The 24,566-nt window shown below is 40.7% G+C and overlaps 2 protein-coding genes across 4 annotated transcripts; one reads left to right on the plus strand and one right to left on the minus strand.

The window, feature by feature from the left end:
- The first annotated feature begins 2,340 nt into the window (after positions 1 to 2,340).
- On the plus strand, positions 2,341 to 7,861 carry pigr (polymeric immunoglobulin receptor). Of its 3 annotated transcripts, none has more exons than XM_028428189.1 (8): positions 2,341 to 2,472; positions 3,073 to 3,417; positions 3,498 to 3,579; positions 3,734 to 3,960; positions 4,420 to 4,516; positions 4,603 to 4,691; positions 4,794 to 4,843; positions 4,961 to 7,861. In XM_028428189.1, the coding sequence occupies exons 1-8, from the start codon at positions 2,424 to 2,426 to the stop codon at positions 5,042 to 5,044; spliced, it is 1,023 nt and encodes a 340-aa protein (XP_028283990.1). In that variant the 5' UTR covers positions 2,341 to 2,423; the 3' UTR covers positions 5,045 to 7,861. The 3 variants fall into 3 exon arrangements, with proteins under 3 accessions (XP_028283990.1, XP_028283992.1, XP_028283991.1); XM_028428191.1 differs by having other exon boundaries at positions 4,794 to 4,831; XM_028428190.1 differs by having other exon boundaries at positions 4,423 to 4,516.
- Positions 7,862 to 17,294: 9,433 nt separating this feature from the next.
- Positions 17,295 to 20,577, minus strand: lrrc24 (leucine rich repeat containing 24). The gene is made up of 4 exons (XM_028428025.1): positions 20,416 to 20,577; positions 19,281 to 19,559; positions 18,912 to 19,080; positions 17,295 to 18,532 (listed from the first exon to the last, which is right to left on the minus strand). The coding sequence occupies exons 1-4, from the start codon at positions 20,575 to 20,577 to the stop codon at positions 17,295 to 17,297; spliced, it is 1,848 nt and encodes a 615-aa protein (XP_028283826.1).
- Between the last annotated feature and the right edge of the window lie 3,989 nt (positions 20,578 to 24,566).

Consider the following 24,566-nt stretch of genomic DNA (forward strand, 5'->3'; position numbering starts at 1 on the left):
AAGTGCTGTACAATTCTCTGCATTTTTAAAATCTACCAGCCGAGGGTATTTTTTGCTCTTCAATCTGTTTTAATATACATAGCTGTGTTGAATATTTGAGTCTGTTTAGTTATTTTGGAAGAACAGCTGTTGCTCTGTGTAACAGACTGCATGAGGTCACTGAGGAGGAATGCATGTAGTTTTGGTACATTTCTTTTTTTTAAATCAATCTTTTGGAGTGAAATTATTGACTTATTCATTCGTATATAACGGTGCAATAAGAAGGATGAGGTGAAGAAATCCAGTCATAGCGTATTAAACCCCTTTAGGCTTATGAAGATTCCTATGCCTATATTTCATTCTAAATGAATATTGCATTGAAGTGCCAAGTAAGTGTATATATATATATATATATATATATATATATAGTGACTGCAGAAGCTCCTCACACCTTCACCGCAGAATCTTCAGCTCTGACTTGTTGATCTGTCTGACTTTAATCTTATCAGCAGAGACCTGAAGTCTCACAATTTGAAAACTACATATTAAAAGAGTTCTATTACCCACACAGTTTTTTCAGAAATGATGTAAGACTACTGAAATTAAAACTGAGACTTGGCTCCTTTATTTCAGGTTAAATGTGCTGAAGCACTGAGCCTGAAAATAGCATAAGTATATTTTACCATTTTATTCCACATTATGATTTACTTTTCTATATTTATCAAGCAGCTCAGGTTGTTTTGGATATTAACATTATATAGCACATAAAGTATTTAAATTAGTTCCACAATTCCACTTTTTGCTGCCTGTCTATATCTACGTCATTGCAATGTTTTGACGTATAAACAATATATTTCCGTCCACTGTCCATACGTTTTTTTTTCCAAGTTCCAATCTACAACTTGAACTTGTGTTTCCCTCCTGCCAACAGCAGCTAAGAGAGGGCAAAGCAAGATCATGATGTCCCAGGAGCAAAGAGAGAGTTTGCTTCTATTACTTGTTGTGGAAGAAGTGACAGAGCCAAACACTGTTCCCTTTAAAATCGCTTTAAACAGCACTGAGCCAATACTCTCGTCACTGGATGGGATGACCGGAGGCTACACTTTAGCTGGGGTGAGATTGGGCAGGCCTGTATGAACGGAAAGTGAATCTACTGTGGATGCCTACATGAAAATAAGCTGAACTGAAGTTTGTTATTTCATGTGTTGAAATATAACATAATATCTTCTGTACTGGTAAATAGGAGGCACAGGGCTATTCCAAAGAATTAAATTTAACTGTTACTCATACTATTCACTACTACTAAATATTAAATAGTCTTGCTAAATATATCACCTAGCATTAGGTGGGAGCAGTGCTGATTATTAACAGATATTCAGAGTCAGAGTTTTCAGGTGGTTACATAGAAACACCTATCGTTTTGTTAAAACAGGGAAGTTAAAATAAAAAGTTCCAAATTTCTTGGAACAAAGACAGATGTAGAATCCACTTTTTCACACTTTTGTGAAAGGAGTCTAAGAATATCAATATATATATGGAGGAATTCGACCAGATGGGCTTTAGTTTCAGTTCTCCAATTTGTTCCAACTTTCAAAGAAAAAAAGATATGATTCTTCTGCCTAAACTACTTCCCAAGAGATGGAGGACCATGAAAGTCTTTGTAGCAACAACAACAACAACAAAAAAAAGCTATGAACTTCAGAGGCATCCTCCACAGAGCAAATTTAGAGGACTGCAGTAATTGTTTGTTAATTCAGTAGCTGAGGGGGTTGTGTGTAGAAGCTTAATCCGACAAATGATGACTGGACTCAATCCAAAGTTTACAGGCATCAAAATCAAATAACTTGACTGTTCCCTGCCAACTGAGCTTTCTGCAGCCATGAAAGGACTTGGTAGAATATGCTATTAAAAACGTGGTTAAGGCTAAGTATGATGTCGATGAAGGTTCTCGGTCATCCAGGTCATTCTCATTCAGAAGCTTGAAGCGAAGCATCTGGACTTGTACAGGTTTCTTGAAGACTTGAAAGAACTGAACTGAAGCAGCGAAACATCTTCAAGAAACCTTCAAGTCCAGATGCCTCGCTTCAAGCGACGGTAGTGCAGTGCACTACTTAATCTTTGCACAAATCATTCATTATACTCATACATTCATTTTAATTTTATGCACGTCAAACTCTTTTAATGTTCTGATTTCTTGAACAATTCCTCTGAAATACTCTGCTGAAGAACTCTAATTCTTTTACAGAAAGTCATGGACAGCAGGTGCTGTTAAATTCAGTTTGTTGATGCACCCTTAAAATCTATTTGGCAACTACATGGTTAACATCTGGAACATCTGGATCCAACTTGTAGTCACATGACCGGGGGAATTTGACATTCCGGAATCTGGCCTCTGTGAATGTGGAGGACGAAGTACTCACTCGCTAAACCTCAAACCCAAAAACATGCCGTATCTCTTCCTACTCACCCTCAGCCTGTTGCCATGGATCCCAGGTAATAACTCTAACTACCGAGGTCAGCCGATTACACAAATTGTACAAAAAGCCGTTGGGAAACACTTTTCTCTGCAGATAATGCATGAAAAAACAATGTATGCCTTTGACGCCTCCCCTTCACGCTTCTGACAACTATTGCAGCTATAATTTAACATGCTCTTTGTGCTTCCTTTCTTTTGACCATTTTATTTTTTTCAGTATTAATCATTAGTTAAAGGCAGACTTGAATGGTTGTTAATACTGCCTTCTTCTGCGGGAGCCAGAGAGGCCTTTTGTGTTTACATAAATCTTCTAAGCTTCCCTTCTGTTTGCCCTTTGGCAACAGTATGTTTGATGTTTATTTTCTCAAGCCTTCAAAAGTCTGTGTATTATAGAAGGATATTCCAAATTTGGAATAAGAAGTATGGCGAGGGAAGTTAAAACAGGAAAAGTTTCTTTTCATGATAACAGAAACTTAAATCATGAATGTGGTACAAGTACCGCTCAAGGCCACTACCCTGTTCCTCTGACAAAGATAAGAATTGTCCACTGTGAGAAAGTGTTAAAAGCATAAATTCAATCTTATGTTTAATGTTCAATCATGTCCACTTTCTATCAGCCTTCCTCTGTAGAGTAACTACTTTAGAAGAGTTTACACTCCTGGAGGGTCGATCGGTCACAGTCCCGTGTCATTACGAGCCTCAGTATTCCAGCTATGTAAAATACTGGTGTCAGGGGAGGACCAGGGAGTTCTGCACCAGCTTGGCTAGAACTGATGATCCCCGTTTGATCAACCCGGATGAGGACAAGGTGAGCATTTTTGACGACCCTGTTCAGCAGGTGTTCACGGTGACCATGAATGACCTGAAGGAGGGGGACTCGGGCTGGTACATGTGTGGAGTAGAAATAGGTGGTGTGTGGAACGCAGATGATGCCGCTTTTACTAACATCAGGGTCGTCCATGGTGAGTAATGCAGGGGGATTTTGAACTGATAATCCTCTTATAAAAGCAATTAAAATGCAGTATTATTATGAATTCTGCAGGCATGTCCGTCGTGAACAGCAGAGTGAGCAGTGAGGAGGGAGGCACTGTCACAGTTGAATGCCTCTACAGTGAGAGATACAGGTGTTTGATTATATTATTGTTCCATTTTGTTACCATTAAGACAATATGAATATTTTTGTATCATATAAACAGCAATAATCCCACACCAGTAAATCTTAAAAACACGATTCAGCTGGCAGCACTTACTCACTCCCCTGTGACTGTCTGCCAACAGAGAAAGTGAGAAGAAGTGGTGTCGCAGTGGAGACTGGAGAACTTGTCTGCTGACAGCTTCTGGAGAGAGATACGAAGACGCTTCAGTTGCCATCAGTGATGACAGAACTGGGGCTTTCACTGTAACCCTAAAGAATCTGGAGATGAGGGACACTGGCTGGTACTGGTGTTCTGCAGGGCAGCAGAAGATGTCCGTGCACGTGCTGGTCACTCCACGGCCCACTACTAGTAGGTCGAGTCTTTCTCTCTTTAATCATTCATCCTATGTTAATGTTTGTTACTTATAAAGTCCTGGACAAATCAAGTCCCATCAAACCAAAACAACGGGCTGGAAGGTGCTAAAAACCTCTGAACTGATGTGATGTGAAAATATGACCTCATCACTACTATTAAACAACAAATTAACTTTGATTAATTAACTTGGTTAATAGATGTCACAGACATCTATGTGAACTGTAAAAATAAGTCTAGATTCTGTGTGACTGTGTGGCTTTGCAGCTGCTGGGGTTGAGAGGAAGCAGATTTATAGATCAATATGTGTTTGTGACAGATGGCATGGGCTCTCAGGTCTCCAGCTGCACAACGTATCGATTATTACAAGTCACCTCACAAGAATATCAAACCCTGCGTGCAGTGCTACACTCTAGCTTATCAGAGTATATCACTTTATTACACCTTTATCCTCAGCAGCAGTGTCTATAACGTCGTCATCTACACCGAGCCCATCTGTTGCACACCTCCCTCCACCCAAACCCATCACTAAGGAGTCCGGGAACAGCCACAAGTAAGAATAAGAATGAAGAGCTTCTTTATGATTTCAGATTAAATGGAGGTGTACTGCCTGCTCAGGCTGCGCTGTGTATGTTTCAGTCACATGTTGGAGTCTATGGTGGTGTGCTTGTCTCTCTTTCTCCTTGTGGCCTTGGCTTTATTGGCAAGAAAGCTATGGAAAATGCAAAGTAAGGCGGCTTGTTTTTGTCTTCCATTCAGATTTCAAACATTACCTCTCTCTATTTTTTTCCATCATTGTATGACTACATTTCCTCACTCTCTGTTTCTAGAACGGGATCCATTGCTAAGACAAGCTAAAGAGATGAATGTAAGGTTTAATGTAAGCACCCCCCTATTACAACATCTGTCATTTTCCCATCAGACTCTGTTAAAAACACCATTATCTTGGATATGCTTTAGTGATCATCGTGCTCACTGTTCTTTCTGCTTTCCGCAGGAGTATTCAGGGGATCCATGTGACCTTCAAAATGCCACAGTTGTTTTCCTTAACAAGGAGTCACAGGACGCACATATTTACTGAGTCTGTGCAGCATTTATTGCTGCTCTGTGTGACTGAATGTAACTTTTGTGTGACTGCACATCGCTCACTTATGTTTGTATCTTAATGAATTTGGCTTGCTGCTTTCTATATGTAACTAGTATTAGTTTGCACATCTCACAACAGGAGGATTTTGGGACATCAGTTCACTTTTATTCAATATGGATAAGTGATATAACAAAACAATTGATACTGATAGTTCCCATTGATATTTTGTTGAAAAAAATATCTAAAAGATATAAGATTAAGAAAGATTAAGATTGTGCTGTTGCAAAAATGCAATGTACTCATTGTGGGACAAATGAAGGTTTTCTTAATCTTAATCTTAATCTTGATCTTAATATTCCATCTGTTCTTGCTGTCCTTCCTTTGTTTTCCTATGTGACAGTGACCATGCATATGTTTGCATATGACTTAGTTGAAGTAAGACTTCTTCTTCCATTGGAAGTTGGAATTTGGAGCTTTGTGTTTTTATGTTTGTTTTGCTGTCTCTTTGGACCTGAGAATATTGTGAAATCATGCATGTGCTAACAGATCTGGGTGGGTCATTAGCTGCCACTCAGCCATGCTGCAAATGTTTCCCACTGCACCGTCACTCAATATAGCAACAAAAATGTAAGAAATATGTCACAACTTTATACTGGACACCTTCAACTATACAGCTACTCTTGTTATTACATAGTATTTTCAATCTATGGAGGTGTATTTTTTTTGGCTCATACACAAAGCTACCAATTTTCAGTCATCAGGTGCCATGTTTGATGCCAGTTGTCTTTTAATACATCCATTAGCGTTTGTTGTTTTCACAGAGGAATTCACTCTGCAGTTATCAGCCTTAAAATGAAATACTGGCAACAGCCAATGAGGCAGAGTTATTGGCAGTAGTTGACACTGACTAATTACCACTGTGTCCTCAGCGCATCCCTAAAAAAAATGACCTGATTATGTTGTTAAACACCGGGACAGCCATGTCTGCAATGTGGAGATTTTTTTATGAAGAATTGTTATTTGTATTGACAGCTGTGCAGCGCCATGCTGCATTCTAATTTAATATGGTAATTTCACTACAGGAAATGCTTCATGTTCTCTGCATCTAGTGGAATGAAAGACTGGCAATCCAAAAAAAAAAGTTATTTACTAACACAACAAGTAAAATATCCTGATGACTGTTGTTGGTGTGATACTTGTGGATAACATTGAGCCTATATAGACATATAATGGTCTGCTTCATGCTGCTTTATGTCCAGACTAAAATGTCCGTATGTGAAACCTATGGGACTATCTTGGTGGAGAATGTTTTGAGCTTAATTATAAGTAAAGCTACAGTGCAGAGTCATAATTAAATTACGGATAATCACATTTACACATGACTACAGAAAACGTGTTGGAATAAAATGCAGATAATGTGAACGCGGCTATGAAGCGTTTTTATTTTAAGAAACAAATTAAGACAGAATACATTAGAGGAAGTTCACAAATGAACTCTGAAGGAAACCGCTCTACATTTCATGCTTGAAGACTCTGTTCTCACTCCGAACAGAGGACGACATGTTAGAATTGTAAATTGAACGGGCTAATGAGACAGCCAAAACAGCTGCAGAGCCAAGAGTCAAGTAGAAAATGTTAATATTAATGTTTTGTTCACTCTCATCTGTGGCAAAAAGAAAAATCAAAATTCAACTTGACCATGTTCCTTCGTGGTGTCATGTACTCCTGGTCCTTCGCCCACCTGTGTGTCTCAGGTTGCTGTAATACTTTTTCTTTTGGTTGTAAATTGTGTTTGTGATTTATTACTGGTAATAATAGTCATGCTTAGTATTTCAGTGAAAGCCTCAGGTTAGCAGGTCAATATTTGCACAGAGGCTATGATGACAGGGCCAACAACAACAACAACAACAACAACAAAGCAATGTTAGAGATGCAGACTTTGTAATCAGTGGCGAAAGGTGCAAAGGTCACATACGGCCAATGGTGCTGTTTATACTGACAGAAAGCACTAGTGGAAAGGTGACTGAATCACATGAGAGGGAGCTGTGTTTTGTGGCAGCCAGTCTCTTTTCTTATGTATTGTTAGATACAGATTTCTCAGATCCTAACACATGCTGTTTATCAATGTGTGTCACGTATAATTCAGATATAAAGACTCCTTTGCTTTTCTCTCTGCCCTTAGCTTACTTTAGCCTTGTGCATTATTTGCCAGATCTGCTTAGGTTTTCAACCTCATTAAATAACCGTGAAATGAAGTTAATATAGGAGCAAGTGGATAAAAAAGAAAGCACTATTTCAGTTATAGATGGGAATATTCTCCCATACTTCTTTAGTTTTAATAATTGTTTGGGAGTTTTTGATGTATGTATACATTTGATCACAAAGCTTTCAAATGTACCCACTGTTTATCAGAGTATTGTATATGTTCTATTTCATGGTTGAAAGTATTGAATTCCATTACGCTATTGTAATTTACTCTCTTCTCAGTCGAGTTTCTCCACCGACTTGTCTTCTCTACATTACAGAGACTCCGTCATTAATCTTAATGCGTTTCAAGCAGAATCAGTTCTGCCACTAGATGGAGGTCAACCCTGTATGAAATATGTTCTTTCCATTATGTATTGCTGGTATATGTGTGTGTGTGTGTGTGTGTGTGTGTGAGACTGTTGAAGCACAAAACAAAAAGAACTGCCCCTTTGTTTTCCTGACCAAACACCACACACAGAGAAGAAAAGCACAAGGCTGCTGCTAGTCTCTATACTCAGCTCTATAGAAAATAAAAATCCGGGCTTTCAACATTTTAACATAAAATGTCATTTGTATGCGTGTATCTTTCAAAATGAAAACATTCTTATTGATGCCTACGTGCATCAGAAATTAGAGATAGAGCCTTAACATTTGAGGTGAATCCACGATCAATACGTTTGTGCTCACCTTGTGCGCAGCTGCTGCAGATATAATAAGGCATCAGCAGGAAGCATTCATGGAGGGCCAGGCTGGAAGATAAGACTCTTCAATGCTCTGTGACAATTGGTATGAAGGCCAGGCATCGTGGGGTCCCCATTAAGTGCTGCACTGCTCCTTTTCATGCAGGCCCAAATGAACAGGAGGATTAGGATGCTTCTTAATGAGGATAAAAATAACTTAATGATTATAAGACACATGAAAGCTTGAGGTATTCTGCTGCTCAAAAACTGATTAAAGCCCTCACTGCTGTTTGTATATTTTCAGTACATTGTACAAAAAATGTAGTTTTTCTATAGTAATGGTAAATCAATAGAATAAAACATGGTACCTAGTTATCGGATCCTCTTCAGCCATGAGATCTTCTGTGACTTAGCACAGAGTGCCTCTCGTTCACTGAGAGGCTGGAAATGAAGGGCGCACGCTGGGTCCTGCTCTGGTGCTGCAGATATGAATCCCCCTGAGTGCATCTCTGTTAGAGAGGCCATCAGCATTTCAACTGATTGTTTACGAGAACGTCGATTTGTGGAAGACATGTATTCTAGTTATATTTATTATTATTAATTTGTTTTTGCTTCAAGGTCCCAATGTACAATGTGCCTTTGGTTTTGTCTAGAAGCTCAATATAGTGTATTATCCGGGGCTGTAAAAAGAGGCACCAGGAGACAGGCATGAGCTGCATTATAAAGGACGGCATGACCAAGAATGACAAAACTATTGTTTACCTCTGCAGACTAATAATAGCAGATAATAACAAATATATCATAAAGAGGAACTTCAATTGACCCTTGAGGAACACCTTGATGCTTTACCATAATGGACTGTCTTAACAAGACATTCAGGAAAAAATGATTACACTTTCATTATACTTTTTTAATGTTTTCTAGAGGGTTTAGCCTATCAAAAACTGCTCTCCTCCTCTGTCTGTGAAGAGCAGGGCGCCAATGGTGAATCTGCCAGTCTTGGTGTTCTCTGGCAAATGCCAATCACCCTGCACGGTGTTGGGCTGTAAGCACAAGCTCCACCTGTGGACGTCGGGCCCTCATACCACTCTCATGGAGTCTGTTTCTGACAGTCTGAGCAGAAACATGCATATTAGTGGTCTTGCCACAGCTCTCATTGATCCATCCTGGATGAGCTGCACTACCTGAGCAGCTTGTGTGGGTTGTAGACACCGCCTCATGCTACCTCTAGGGGTGAGAGCACTGACAAAATGCAAAAGTGATCAAACATCAGGCAGAAAGGATGAGAGCAGAGAAATGGTCTGTGGTCAGCACCTGCAGAACCTCTCCTTTATAGGGCTGTCTTGATAACTGCCTCATTTCCACCTGTTGTCTGTTCCATTTGCACAACAGTAGCTGAAACTGATTCACAATCAGTGTTGATCCTAACTGGACAGGCTGATTTCACAGAAGTGTGACTGACTTGGAGTTACATTGAATTTATTAGTTGTATTTTTTTTACTTTACTGTTGAATTTTTGTTTTCCAAATGTTTGTATTACATTATGTCTAAGGGTCTAACGAAAAACAACACTAGCGAGTATTCCAATTAACTGTGACATTAGACATTTTGTAACCATGACAATGTGTACCACAGGAGATTCTTTATGTATCTACTCTATGTAGAGTTATCTGAGGTCATGTCCAGCTTACACCAACACAGTAAAACTGCACAATTAATTACATATCCTTGCTGATGGATGCCTTTACGTCCACTCTTATGGGGATGTTGCAAACTTTTTAGTGGTTTTTATGAGCCCATTGCAACATTTATTTAATTTTTTCTTTCCGAGCTCTTTTAATAGCTTCTGAAACAGACATGGAAAATGCCAGAAGACGCAGAGACTGTTTTGCCCATTTAGTGATGGGGCTATACATAATGTCAGGGTTCAGCTCCTTTAACAATGAGGATTGTGATTTTAAATGTCACTGCCAGCATGGAGCCGCATCCCCGCTATGTGGTCCAACTGGGTCAAGAAGCATTGTGTTCTCATCATCTGGCGGAAAATGCACAGTGATAACAATGGACACAGAGGGTAGGAAGAAGCCCGCAGTGCATATGACACTGATTATCTCTACTTTTCAGAAGAAGCAAGAAAATGAAACGGAACATTCACAATTGACAGTATATTTTATAATTTCAGTGTTCTATGAAATATTATGTGAATTTGGTCATATAGTAAACATCTCTGTGAGCTTTACTGCAGTGCAGTCTTTAGCTTTTTATAGTATTTCTTTAATTAAATTTAAAGTTTACTTTTTCCTATAAGCCGTTGTCATAAAGTGAAACTAATTATCAATGCAGTCTTGTGGGATAATTATCTTCCCCTGCTAGAGAGATGATATAGAAGAAAGAAAAATCAGAAGCCCACACAGGGATCAATATCTATTTCATGCTTCCATAGTACCATTGGCACAGTACAATTTATTAGTGCAACAGCTCCATTTTGACCAGCTCGGAGTCCAAAGGGGGGATTTAAGGTAACTTTGGTCATTTAGGGGACGATGAGGCCCGTGGGTTTTACCTTACAGTCAGAGTGATTTTCAGTGCAGCTCGGGCTCAGCGGGGGGGTCTGAGGTTTTCTGGGACGGAGCACGTTCTGTACCCTTGCTTCACTTTGACAGACCTAGACTTCTGGGCTTGTTCGGAAGAAACTGTTGCAATGTTAACCGTGTGCTTTCTGTGTCCTCAGAAAAAGGTCTTTATATATATCTTCAATCATGTGTGCTTTGTGGTACTTTGTCAGGTGGTGTTTTAGCGTGGCTGGTTTTGAAGTCTTCGTTCACCAGCAATCAGGAGCAGATTACAGGTTGTGGGCTCCTATCAATGCTCTCCTATGGATGATTTGGGATTTTTTTTAAAACTCTAGCATTGCATGTGAAAATTGATTTAGAACTTTCTTTCACACTAAGTGGAAAAGACTCACAACAATCAGCATCTACCCTGACTCTCTCGTACATGGTATTGGCACCTATTGGCTAAACATGGCACCCAAGGAGACATTGTAATGGCTAATCTCCACCAACACTTAGGGTAATCTGGACCCTGCTATATTGACCAGTCCAACCCTATTCACCAAGACTGAGTTGGTAGTTCAATTCAATGATGCTGATAATAACAAACATTTACTCTGACAGCTCCCAAGTAGCTATTTTAATGCTAATGCTGCTAGAAGGCTAACATATTCTTCTGCAATATGATAATATTCTGCTCTTTGTGGAATGGCACCTTTACAAATGAATTACAATAACAATGAGATCATTTCAATCTAAATGAATGGTTCATCAAATAACCTGCAATAGGATCATCTATTAAAAACTGTCTCTCTAACAATAGCAGCATGCTTACATGTATAAGTGCACCAAGCTTCCAGCGATAAAAGCAATTGACTTTCTTGTTAACCTCACTAAACATCGGGGGCATGTTCTTGACTATGGCCCATTTGTGTTAGCAATACTGAATGGCAGAGGGGATGCTCAGTATTTGGCGGCTTCATGTGTCGCAGCTGTCAGAAGTGCTGCTGAGGTTTACAACCTTCACTACATGACATTCAACTGCCATGCATGATGGGAAGTGAGCAGCCACCGTGGCAACAAGGGATGAAGGACACACTCTGGTGCTTGAGTATCATCTACTTTACTGTCACTATGACAACCACAGGTTGAGTTTGATTTTATCAAAGTTTCACAGTGTTATTCTTGGCTAAATGTTTATTATAGTTATTATCTAACTATTTAAACCATTTAACATCTGCTGTTTATCTGTTTTTGCTAACGACATGCTGACTGATTGCTTATTCTCTAATTTAGTAACCATTTTAACCATTTATTTACTTCCCCTTATTTTGAACTATTTCAACTTTTATTCATAACTTTCTGCATTATCTGGAGTGTTTATGTTACATTTACATTATCAGATTTTTTTTAGGAGATACTCGGGTTATGCTGCGCTGTTCTATAAGCCCTCATAACTCTGGTATGCCTGACTGCTTCAGCATGTACAACAAACTCAAAGTTTCGGCAGCTGTTTAAAGCAGCAGAGTGTTTAAATCATGCTACAACCTAGATGGAGGCATATGTCACGTCACCTGTATGTTTCTGAAGAGCGGTTTTGTGTCCCTGCAGGTAACTTCTTCATTGTTGACTGTGTCATATTACGCATAAACTCCTAGTTACTGATTATCCTAGTTGCTAAAACTGAATAAAAAAAAACTTGCTTTGTTGTCACTAAAAGGAAACTTAACAAAACAAACTATATGCCAAACTAGAAGAGCCAGGGAGGAGGAAGTAGTACAAGATTTGCTAGTGTTTTTCTCTAGAAATCATCCAACAACCAACCTGTATGTGAGCAGACTTTCATTCTTCCATGGTGCCTGAGGCTATAGGCTATAATGCTCAGCCAAATCAACCAGAGCCAATCAGTCCACAGCTTAAGCAGTGTGTTTGTGTGCCATGGCAGCAATACAGCTGTGTGCAATAAAGTTTGCTGTGGTTAGCAGCTGTGTTTACATCAACTCACAATGTGTTATGAATACAGTTCAGGAAGGACCCAAATGCAGACCAACAAAAAGTCAAAATATCCAACGAATCGGGAACTTTAATAAATATAGCCAGCAGAAAAACCCTTTACAAAAATCCAAAAACAAGCACTGAAACTAAGTTCAAACAGTAGATCCAAAACTTGACTGAAAAAACAAAAAAACAAAAATGAAGACCTGGGAAAAAACACTGGAGACAACAGGTGGCACACAGGACACAGTAACACACACAGTAAGAACTGGCAAACACAAAGGGGAGCGCAAGACTTAAACACAAAGGATAACAAGACACAGGTGAGAACAATGACGGCTAGGCAGGCAATCCAGAAGGCGGGAAACACAAGAGGAGGTAAAAACACCCACAGGTACACAAGGAAACCAGACTTTCAAACAGGAAACAACCAAACAGGGCAAAATAAACCAGGAAAAATAAGAATAATATACTAAAATAACCAGGAAAACAAAACCTCATGACACAACCACTTAGTTACTGCACTGGTGGAGTGTAAATAATTATATTTTATAAAAGAACAACCAGCATTGTATGTAGTGTAGTATTATTAAAAAAGCAAGAAGGAGATCTAGTACAAACCGAGCTCTGGCATCATAATATAGACTGCAGATCTAAGTATTTGTAGTGGGAATGTTCGACCAGTTAGATTTGAGTTTCCCTTTTTATGTCAAAGGTTGGCAGTGATCCCATCAATCAAATCGTGTAGTGAGGATACAGCAGAGCAGAGCGAGAACTCACGGTTTCCATACTGATGCCTTTTTCTTTCCCACCTTCTTTCAAGTATCCGTTCTCATCTCTCTTCAAACTTGGTTCACCACAAGGGAATGAGTTTTTGTATGAGGTCAAATATGAGATATCTGGGACTGAATTATTGATGCATTCCTGCCCAGCTTCTACAATGTTTTTTTTTTCCCAGAAGGAGAGTTTTTACAAAGTTCTTTGTATCATTCAGTGTCACTAACTTTGTGCAGATATTCTCTCTGCATCTTTGTTTTGGATTAATACCATTTTGATGCAGTGTTGAATGATGTTTAAATCATGTGTGGCACTGCGAGGTCAGTGTGCTCTATTCATATTTAACTGTATTATTATTGCAAAGTATATTCAAGCAGGCTCTGTATTCACCTGCAGGGAAAGAGTAGAAAAGACAATCAACCCCCCGTGTGTTGATTCTAGTCCTGCAATAATAATGAGTTTGTTTGATTACAATTTGCAGTACAAAGTGCAGTTTTGCTTGAATGTAGAATTTTATGCATGGCCATGAAGGAACTGCCTGTGATATTTTACCCAGAATGAAATGACCGAAAGCTGAAAAATCAATTCATATCAAAACATGTTTTTCTTTAAAGCAACACTTGGTATGTCATGCAGAGCACAGATGTAAAAATCTATGAAACACCTTTCTCTTTTTTTCTTTCCCCACATAAAGCCTCCAGGGCCAGCAAAGCCATGTGGAAAGCAAATGTGTGTCTTCTCAACTAATGGACCTGAGTACACAAACATCACAGTAATTGGTCACAGTGGAAGAAACTTGTTTGGACGTATGTGGAAAAAAATGGCTATTAATGCAATGAAATCCTTAAGAAATCACAGTGGTGCAGCAACCTCTGACTGTTTGGAGTCCCAACAGGTTCTGTGTTCATGGCTGCTTATTGCTGATGCTATGATATTTATCTGTTTAGATCACAGTGCATTAGAGCTAGAGTTCAACTAGCTGTTAAACCCAAACACTACATTATGCCTGATTAAGGCTAAAAATAATGTAATTTTAAAAAGATGACAGACAGACTCTACTTTTAAAATTAAGCACACTTATACATGTGCTCAATTGTGCAGTGCAGTCTCTATATGCTCTCTAAAGAATAAATAATCTTAATCTTAATCCTAATCTTATGTGTATTTACTTTTTTGCCTTATTTTCCCCAAGACTTGTGTATATCAGCCCATTAACACCCATATTTCAGTGTTTTTCTATATATACATCATGAATGCTGGCTAGATGTGGCAAATAAATGAAAAATCAGTAAATACATACATAGGCCAAAAAAAGAGTAAATACATCTAATAGTTAATGTATGTGTTTTAAAGAATATCCAACAAAAATAGTGTGTATCACTAGGGTGTTACTATAGTGTGATGATAAATTAATGACTTTTTTAACCTGATTTACAATACATGAAAAATATACACAACTTTTCTTACCAAAAATGTAGCCATTTGAAGGAATTTACTCACCATGATTTAAAACGTGCTAATTAATCCACCCACACATATCTTGCATGCAATATTTTATTCAAAACACCCCTATTTAAAAAGAACAAAAAATGCACTATGCTACTTATTGGTTGCTCTTAATAGAGGCAGTATATTAAAACATGGATTTCCATATTTTTGCTATCATTAGTATTATATTTGCATAATTTTCTGGCTGTTAAATCAATTATGGAGCTCTCTAATCAACAGCACATGCCTGCAGGTACACTAGTGGGGGTCTTTGAACATCATTTAGTGTGAATAGAAAATACATTTATGTTATATAAAAAATAAAAATAAATAAATTAAACAATAGTTTGCAATGTTTCCAACGTGTGTTCTGTGAATCTTAGGAAATACAAACAGACACACTTCCAAAAGTGACAAGCAACCATTGTCACATTTGTATTCTCACCGTGGGATTATTGTTCTGCCTGCTTGCTGCTTCTTCTTTTTTCTTTGGACAGAGCCAGACAGAGACAGCAAGACTCAGCTGGTGACAGAAACATTAGTCTGCTTACTTATATGTAGTAAATCCATTGTGTCCATGACAACCATTGTGAGCAGGGTTTTTTGTTGGACACGTAATGACACAGCCTGAGAATTGTATTACAGTAGGCACAAAGAAAATCCATTTGCTTCATGGGACAACTGGAATAAGAATATTTCACATTTCATTGTGTGAGATGAGCTGCATAATGCATCTTCATCTGCGATAAGGAGGTGTTGTGATGGGCTCCGGTCAGACAGTCATGTCTTTCTTTGTCAGTGTTTGGGAAGGGTTGTGCTTTTGCTGCATGTATAAGCTCTGCTGCCTGTGGTTAGGCTGCTGTTAGTCCATCTGTACATACAATGTCTTAGTCACTTCTGTCATCCGCCCCTCGAGCAAAGCTATAAACAAAAAAGACGAGTTTTGTCTTTGTTGTCAGTGTCAAAGGACTCAATACTCACGGATATTAACGGATGAGTAATGAAACTATATAGTCTCCTGTGTTTTGTACAGAACAAACATTGGCTTTTTTTTGGATGTGGTGCAAACATTTTGTTCCTCTTTAAAATCTGGCCTGCAGATATAAGTGGCACAAAGGTTATTTTTCTGTGACCTTGTCCAAAATTTCTTCAGTTTTAAGACATTAGGTGTTTTACAAATACATTAAAATCGACTAAAAAATGTCAATTTTATGTTGATGAATCCACCGGTTATGATCTCGCATATGTAAGCCCTGCTGATGGTTTATGGCAGCTTGTATTTTACAAGTAAAATGCCCTTCAGCTCTTTTCTATAATAATAATGTTATTTAATATGGAGGTTACAAAAACTGATTTAAAATACTGAAAAAAGGAGCTACTTTAAAAGAATATTGACGTAAATCCATTCAGCCCTCAGTCTTGATATAAAGCAGACATTATTTGGTTTTTGGTTTTTATGACTGCAGTCCTCTGTGTTAGTCCACCAGTAGCCCTGAAAGCTTATATGACAGCAAAGAAAGAAAAATAAAACGTTTATAAACCATGGAAATCTCCCAGGCAGACCTCTGTGTGGTGACTGAAAGCCGCGGTCTCTCTAAAAAACACACTCATCTGCTCCATCTTAAAGACAAAAGAGAAAAACTAGAACCTTTTACTATAAAGCGGTACTATAGATACTTCAATATGAGGCGTGCTAAAGGGACTGTATGACCTTTAAAAAATAAAACACACACCGCACCATCTCTTTTAAAATACATTTTATTATGTAGAAACCAAAGTTTCACATCATAAAGGTCGCTACAGACTGACGGTAATGTGATGAGTTGAATGTTAATACCTTGCACAGGTAGAAACATGTTAACATCAAGGAACACAATGTTGCGGTTCAGTACAAATAATAAAAATTAAAAAAAAAAAGTGAGTGAAAAGACTGATGATGCATTCAGAGCGAACCGTTTTTAAAAACAATCCACCCACCTACACATATGGGTAATGATAATGCAGTTCCAGTAAAATGGATTTCTTTTGGTCTAATTCTAATGGAATCCGCAACAGGGTTCACACAATATCCATACTTCACAGTGAAAATCAGCATCATTATATTTACACAAAATACAGACAAAACACAGAAAAAAATGAAACCTCAGAAAGGAAATCTGTACAAAGTGTGAATCACAACGAGCCACTATGTGCCGCACAGCTTTAGCCTCTTTTGGATTTACCGTCGGGCTAACCATTTCTGACGAGGTTAGTCACGTCTGATCTTTAAAGGGTTGATGTGGAGACAGGAAGGTATGCTTCATTTGTTATTTTCTTTTTTAATTATCATAGTTCATCCCCTCGGCCCCTTTTAATGTAGAACAATCAATCAGAGAAGGATCTGGGATCCAGGTTTATCCCAGCAACCACCAAGTGACATTCACAAATAATAATCTGATGCTCACTTTCTGTCTGTAATTAAGTCCATCAACGCTTCATTTCATGTCAGAGCACAACAACGACTCCTTAGCAGTGGATCTCATAGGCAACCTGTGTTCCAAAGAGGAGACTCTGACTGAGGATGAGCTCCTCCGGGTCTGTCGTTAGGGGTCCCTCCCCTCCGTCTGCTGGGTTCCTGCGAAGCCCCATTCCCCCCGATCTTGTCAGTGTCTGCACCATTTCATGTTCCAGGAGAGCCTCCTTCATACCCTTCGTTTGAACGAACCCACTCATCATGGGACACCTGGATGAAGCGGATCCCATGACGGGCTTGGCTCGGTTGAGCACGTACATCTCATGACCGTGGTCATCACGGTATTCCTCCAGCTGTGCAAAAGTAGTGGGTCCATCAGAGTAGTCATTTACGTAGAGGATGCTCTCTTCTTTGCTGGTGCAGTAGGAGCCGCTGTCCTCTTTCTGGTACTGTTGGTGACGGGTGTAGATCATAATCAAAAGGAGAACAGCAGTGAGTGCCAACAAGGAGATACCAACAGCGATAGCAGTCTGTGTTGCAGGGCCCAGGGCGTTAAAGTCCATGCTGTCCTGCTCATACAGTGGCTCCTGGCTAACATCCAGAACTTCTGGCTGGTAGAGGGAGTTGGATGAAGAGGAGACATAGGAGTGTGTGTTCAAACGAGGCCAGAACTGGGTCGCATATGAGGACGAGGACATGTTGACAGCCAGGTGAAAAGTAACCCTCGCCACACCGCCAGGGTTCCAGGCCTCACACTCGTATCGGCCAGCATGTGCTACAGTGACGTTGCTGAGGAACAGCATGCCACTGCCCATGTCAGGGTCAAAGCTGTCCCTCTCTCCACCCTCCTCAGTCCCGCGCACAAGTCCATGAACACTTCCAACTTTGATCCCTCCACCACTTGGCAGGGCTGTCACCACTCCTCCGGCCCCAGGCCTGAACAACTCCCCATTGGGCCCTAGCTCTTGAACCAGGCCTCGAGGTGATAACTGGGCCTTACCATGGGAGGCTTTCTTCCATGTCACCTGAGGCTGAGGGTATCCTGATGCCTGGCAGGAGACACGGAGGCTCTCTCCTAGTCGCACAGTCAGGTGGCTTGGCTCGAGCTGCACCACAGGCGGGATGCACACCAGGCTGTTTGGGGCCACCTCCACCAGGCTGAGGTGGGAAAGGCGGGGGGGCTCTGAGCACATCAGCCGACGCTGCTCTGCAGAACTCAACAGCCGCTGTCCATCTTTGCTGATCCAAGTTCTCAGCCAGCCAAGAGCACAATCACAGCGCCATGGGTTCTCTGGAGGAAGCAGACCAAGAAACGTGAGATAAAGCAAATGCTGTACTTTTTACTCAACTTTTAAGCTTCTATGACACCTCCATGCAGAGAGAAAACTGTTAATGATGGTGAAGAAAGTTCGGTGTCTATGTGCCAATTCTGATTGGAACACTGGCTTCCTAATTGTCCTCTGCATGAGGTCTCTTTAATTGGCTGTTCCTTCAATACAGCATTTAAAATTGTGTCTTTTTTGTTCTTATTAAAGGTTGGGTTTGGTTGGGGGGAAATCTTTGATATGCAAAACTTGTTTCTAGGCACTTAACTTTTCTTAATAGAATTCTGGAGGATTTTTTATCCTATAGCAGTTACACATAAAAGGTAGTAAAGTAATTCTGCCTACCCGTGACACGGAGCACCTGCAGGCTGACAAGCGGTTTGAGCGACGAGGCGCCCAGGGTGCGGAGGTGATTCCGGCTCAGGTCCAGCAGGGCAAGAGATGACAAACCAGACAGAGCCTGCTCTGCCAGCAGCTCTATGCTGTTTTCCTGCAGGTGGAGTTCCTGCAGACGCTGCAGACAGCATAAAGCAGAGGGAGATGAGTGTGAAAAGTGCAAGTTACAGGAGGGATGGAAATGTCATATAAAGATGACTCAGTTGCAGCAGGATCTGTCACTGTATTACTTTATTTTAGAGATTAGTATGGGGAATTGGTTTTATAATCCATTAAAATTCTGCTTCTCATTAACCATTTCTATTCCAAATACTGTACCTGCAGTCCCCTGAAGGTGTGGTCCTGTACCCGAGTGATCTGGTTGCTGGCGAGGTAGAGGATCCGGAGGTGCTCCAGGCCCCGGAACATGTCTGGGGTGACCAGGTGGATGAGGTTACCGTTGAGCGCAAGCTCCAACAGCTGCCCCTGGCTGAGGAAGGCCCCGGGCTCCAGGGCCGAGATGCTGTTGTTCTGAAGGTACAGGTAATGGAGGCTGCCCAGACGAGTCAAGTCTTGGAGGCGGATCTGGACAATGGCATTGTCCTGGAGGAAGATGGTCTAACAGAAAACAAGGTAAATGAATTAGGGAAACAGAAGATGGGATGTGATGTTAGAGTTGGCATTTGTTTCATAGAGGAAAGTGAGAGAGAGCTGTGCTGTGAGCTTGAAATGTATTAACCATAAGGAGAGATTAAATTAGCAACAGGGCCACCTCGAAAGCTTTCTCACTGGGCTGTGCAGAGCTTCGGAAGTATGTAAATGTAAAGGCAAAACAAACAATGGGGAATGAGCGAGCTCTGGATCATGATAATAAGACAATGTGCTGCAGTTTTACTGTTTCCCTGTTTCTGCCAAACTCTGCAGAAATCACAGACCTTGTCCGTACACAATGTGTTTGATTGATTGAAGCTATATGAGAAGTGCTTTCTACGTTTGATCCACAATGCATGGCTGTCTGCTAGATTGGAAATGTGCATTCATCTTAGATGTTTCCAGAGAGGAAAACACAGGGCCAAGAGGTAGAGTATGATCGACGAGATAGACCTGCTGATTGAGGTTAATGGAACAATTTATGCGGGACATGCTTTTCATTAATATTCATGAGCTGCAGTAATGTTGGGGGGCCTGAACCTAAGAGGAAAAGACGGTGTAATGTTAAACATCTTCTCAACAGATGATCAGAGGGTGTGCGAGAGTCACTTTCAGAGCAAGAATGAATAATTACACAGCCAACAGCACGGCCCCTCCCTTAGGCTTACATCAAAGAGGGTCACGGAGAATTGATTAACCACAATCATTTCAGGGTAATAAGAATGGATCAGAGAGGAAGTCAACTGAAAGCACTGATGCTTCGGGGTCAGCTGCAATGCACGGGCAGTTAGTGTCCTAACTTATTGTCAATTGGACAACTGACCTCAGTGACAGGAGGGACGCCCTGTGGGATTTCTTTGATCCCGAGGGACCCGCATTCCACTGTGAGGCTGTAGCAGCGACAACCAGAGGGACAACCCAGGCACGGTTGAGGGATGAGGGTTAGGATGATCAGCGTGAGCCCGGAGAACCAGAGGAGTCCCATGATGGTTTCACAGCTAGTCCTCAGAGATAAAAAACCTGAGTAGAGAGGAAAGTAAGCACCTCAATTACCAACAAAAACCTCTGTTTTCTTCACGGTAATTCTCAAAGGCAGAGGCTGAGAGTATGGAGATATGTTGTATAAATGGATGGCTGTAAAATGGCATTGGGAGGATTGACAGAAAAGCATGGGAACATGAGCGTATCTCTTTACCCTCAGCTGTTTTCCATCCAGCTCTGTCTATTGAGTGGAATTGCAGCAGCTTCTATTATGGGCTTCAATTAATTAAAGATGTGATAAAAGATGTGCAGGTTGCCGCAAGGACCTCTCTCTTGTCTGTTTAATGCATGCGCAAACACATTCACACTCTCTCTCTCTGTCTCTCTCTCTCTCTCTCTACTTCTGTCTCTCTCTTTGTCTTATGAAAACACAGACACACACACACACGCACACATACACGTACAAATTTGCAACAAAGAAGCAGAGCCTGTTTTGAACTCTGTAATCTCAGAAACCACATTTTTTACCTCCTCAGAGAAAATCACGAGTGGTAACCGACTCTAATCATCATCAGATCAAGACCATCAGCGCTGGCTGCTTTCTGTACCTTACAGCAATATCTTCCTTTGATATGAACTCATGCCTGAGCAGCTCATCCGTGCACTTTTTTTTTTTGTATTTCTATACAGCCCTACATGAAATTATTGTTCCGCTTGACAGTTCAAATCAAATAGGCCTCAGACTACAGCCGTCCACCACCATGTAGCCCGCCAGCGTTCGCAATAAGTTCATCTGCAGCAGATCACATGAAGATAGTGCAGACTTGGAGATATAATGCATGCTGAAATGTCACACTGAGCCTGTCAGTCTGACAGCAGGTGGATTTAGCGTGCCGCCTGTCTCTGTCCTGGTGCAGCTCCTTCCAGTAGAGAAGCAGACGTCTCATTGATCCAATCTAAAGTCTCCCATTGTTATAAAACATTCATGTGCTTGTCTCTGCCTGTGCCATTAAGCTTGTCTGACTTCCAGTTTGCTTAACACTGCAGATAATAAATGACGTGAAGATCATCTAGTTTTATTTTTTAATTATTAGAACACACACAGCTGTAATTAAATGATGGAAAGGTTCATTGCCTGACGTAAACTACGACAGATAAATATTTAGCTTGCTCGTATCAAGCTTTTCCAGCCATAATCTTGTGTCGTAAATTAACGCGTAACGTGTTAATGCATTAGACTTCAGTGGCTGAGAAGTAATTCTCAGCCACACTGCATTATTAAGCAAATGAGTAACGAGCTGGGTTTTAATATTGAATGTTTGATTTAGAGCACATTTACAAGGATAGGCAGCTAGATTAATACAATGTGACCTACATAAGCTGTTCAATCATCTTCTACCCCCCATAAAAAAAGAAAAAAGAAACAGAGAGACACTTATTAACAAAAGCATGCCATTTCCTCTCTAGAGCTCTCTAAACAAGCATGGAAAGAAATGATGTGTTTCTATTGTTGGAGAGAGAGAGAGCGCAGAAATTGAATTTTGAACAAGGCCTTGGTCTGTCATTGAGCTTTTGTTACTTCTCACAGTGTGATGACTCCTAAATAGCTTGAAAAGTGTCAGAAGAGATCCAGAGAGGAAGTCAGTCGCCTGCCCTCGGCTAAGAATACACACACACACACACACACACACACAGAAAGCAGGATGCACACTGATATTTGTTGTTTGAATGTGAGCCCAACATCAATGCAAATGACACCCTGCCTCGTAGAGAAAATAGCTTATGCATTCCTTTGCTTGCTCACTGTATTTATTATTTATTTTTTTGTTAGTGAGTAAGGACAGCATGACGAAGATAACCTCTGGAGTTATCGGTGTTTTTTTTTTTTAGATACTATATTTGCAAACTGAAAGGAGACGGTTCCAGAAATATAAAAAACAACAGGCAAAGAATATTCTTTAAATAGTGCTCCTGGCACTTCCGTTCCATTTTACAGTATAGCTCTCTGCTGTTTCACATTCAGCTCCCATCTTTTGTCATGCTGGTGTGGGATTTCAGTGGTAAGAGGTCAATTTGTTCATTTTGAGTCTCAGTAATCCTCTGCGGAACATGCATAATCTGCACAATCAGATGCTTGTTAGCTAAACCACTCTCAACACTCTCATCGACATTTTCATTTTTATTTTTGGCATTGAAAAAACAAGGTCAGCAATATATCTTTATTGACTGAGAATAAGAGTAAATAGGACGATTAGACCTTAATATCGTGTACATAAATCAGAGTGTCAAAGGCGAGCGACTTCAAAGGCTGGCCAGGGCAGATGTCAGTCAACAAATGGCAGAGGAAATCTAATGAAGCCCAGCGTCGCATAAAAAAAAGCCTGTTCAGCATTCACTATCAGCATCCACCTACTGCATACACACGTCTCTGCAAACATTACTTTGTACTGGATTCCAGAATAGCTTTGTTTATTTGGGCGTCTGTGAAATTACTATTGTCTCTTTCATTCTTGACATTGGGCTTTGATTCAGCACCCAGACAAACAAATCATCCTCTGCTGAACAATCACAGTTTGACAGGCTAAATATTCACAGCAACAGACAACGTGCCGCATGGCACTGATATCATTTTTCTCTTATTTTTTACCCAAGGAGGGTTGGAGTTGACGTGTCAGAGGTACAGCAGACAGCCCAGAGTGCTGGAGGCAGCAGCAAAGTTCACATCCCTGCGCTGCCACTGGTGCAGGTCGGCCTCCTCCGTTGTTATGGTAACTCTTGTGATAGTAGGAAGGTCTGCTTCGTGGGGCTGCGAAGGCCAGCCACAGTTCCTGCGAGCTGGTGTTAGGCAAACAACTCTGCAGAAATAGAAGCTGTCATTTCCTGTGGAAAATTGCTCACAGGCACTTGAGCTATGTGATGACCCAGAGCTACATCGTAAATTCTCTTTTAGGCCAACTCTTTCCTCCCCTTTCTCCAGCTTCAACTTTTTTTGCTCTCATTCTCTTCTTTTACTTCCCCTGCTTCCATCTCAGTTCCTCTAAAGGCTTCCATCATTTTCCCTTTCCAAGTCTCTGACCTCCCTCTTCTCTCATCTCTTGTCCTTCTGCTCTGACTGACAGGTGCTAAATCATTTGCCTCAAAGCATCCCTTTGTCCACAAATAGACTGAGGCCAAGGCACTGTGGCACGAAACCAACAGTAACACAACGACTTTGAGAGATAGTCTCCCGTGTGTACACAAAATAAAAAAACTAAAAAACTAACACATATAGGCACTCATAAACATGCGGAGCACGCCTACGATGTAGCACTTGTACACAAGCAGCAGCCACCAACATTCAGGGACACACACACAGGAACACGCACAGATGCTTATATGCACTTGTACATCCATCCTACAACCAGCAGAAGCCATCATCATTCCCAAACAGAGATACAAACGCTCACACATATTTTTGTGTCAGCAGTAAAGGAAGCTCTGCTCAGTTAATAAGTCTGCATTGATTTCTTTATTTTTCCACCACTACTCAGTCCGGTTGGGCTCTGCAGACATTGATTTTTTTCACCGTGAAAGCAGAAGGGAGTGGTGGCTGGCATTTCTGAATGTCTGTGTTGAGGAGGAACAGAGTAAATGAGTGCACGTTGCTTATTGCTGGCACACTTACACGTGTGTGTTTAGCTCACTGTCAGGATGCCTCAAGCAGAATCACCCTCTGAGCCACAGCAGCAGCAGCAGCAACAGCAGCACTCTGTCAGTGCTCCCAGCGGAGCATTTAGTTTAAAACCCTCACTCTGTCTCCCTGTATTTAGACAAAGTTGAAATATATTTCTTTTCTCTTTTTAGGACTGCTGTGACATGTCTGTGTGAGATGTAGACACTACTCATGTTAATGTAAGCTGGCCAGCAGAAAAGCTCTGAAGGTATTGGTATGAACTGCAGGAAGGCTCAAATAAGCCCAGAAACTCTGATTTGGTTTGGGGCTTTTTCAGGCTG

This window comes from Parambassis ranga, chromosome 17 (assembly GCF_900634625.1).
Source record: "Parambassis ranga chromosome 17, fParRan2.1, whole genome shotgun sequence".
In the NCBI taxonomy this organism is placed as follows: domain Eukaryota; kingdom Metazoa; phylum Chordata; class Actinopteri; family Ambassidae; genus Parambassis; species Parambassis ranga.

Bases quoted from the DNA above. Each gene is read 5' to 3' on its own strand.
- pigr (XM_028428189.1), top strand. From the start codon at position 2,424: ATGCCGTATCTCTTCCTACTCACCCTCAGCCTGTTGCCATGGATCCCA. The intron at 3,418-3,497 runs GTGAGTAATGCA...TGAATTCTGCAG, and splicing joins TAACATCAGGGTCGTCCATG to GCATGTCCGTCGTGAACAGC. The intron at 4,517-4,602 runs GTAAGAATAAGA...TGTATGTTTCAG, and splicing joins GAGTCCGGGAACAGCCACAA to TCACATGTTGGAGTCTATGG.
- lrrc24 (XM_028428025.1), bottom strand. From the start codon at position 20,577: ATGGGACTCCTCTGGTTCTCCGGGCTCACGCTGATCATCCTAACCCTC. The intron at 19,560-20,415 runs GTCAGTTGTCCA...GTTTTCTGTTAG, and splicing joins GCGTCCCTCCTGTCACTGAG to ACCATCTTCCTCCAGGACAA. The intron at 18,533-18,911 runs GTAGGCAGAATT...TGCTTCCTCCAG, and splicing joins GCAGGTGCTCCGTGTCACGG to AGAACCCATGGCGCTGTGAT.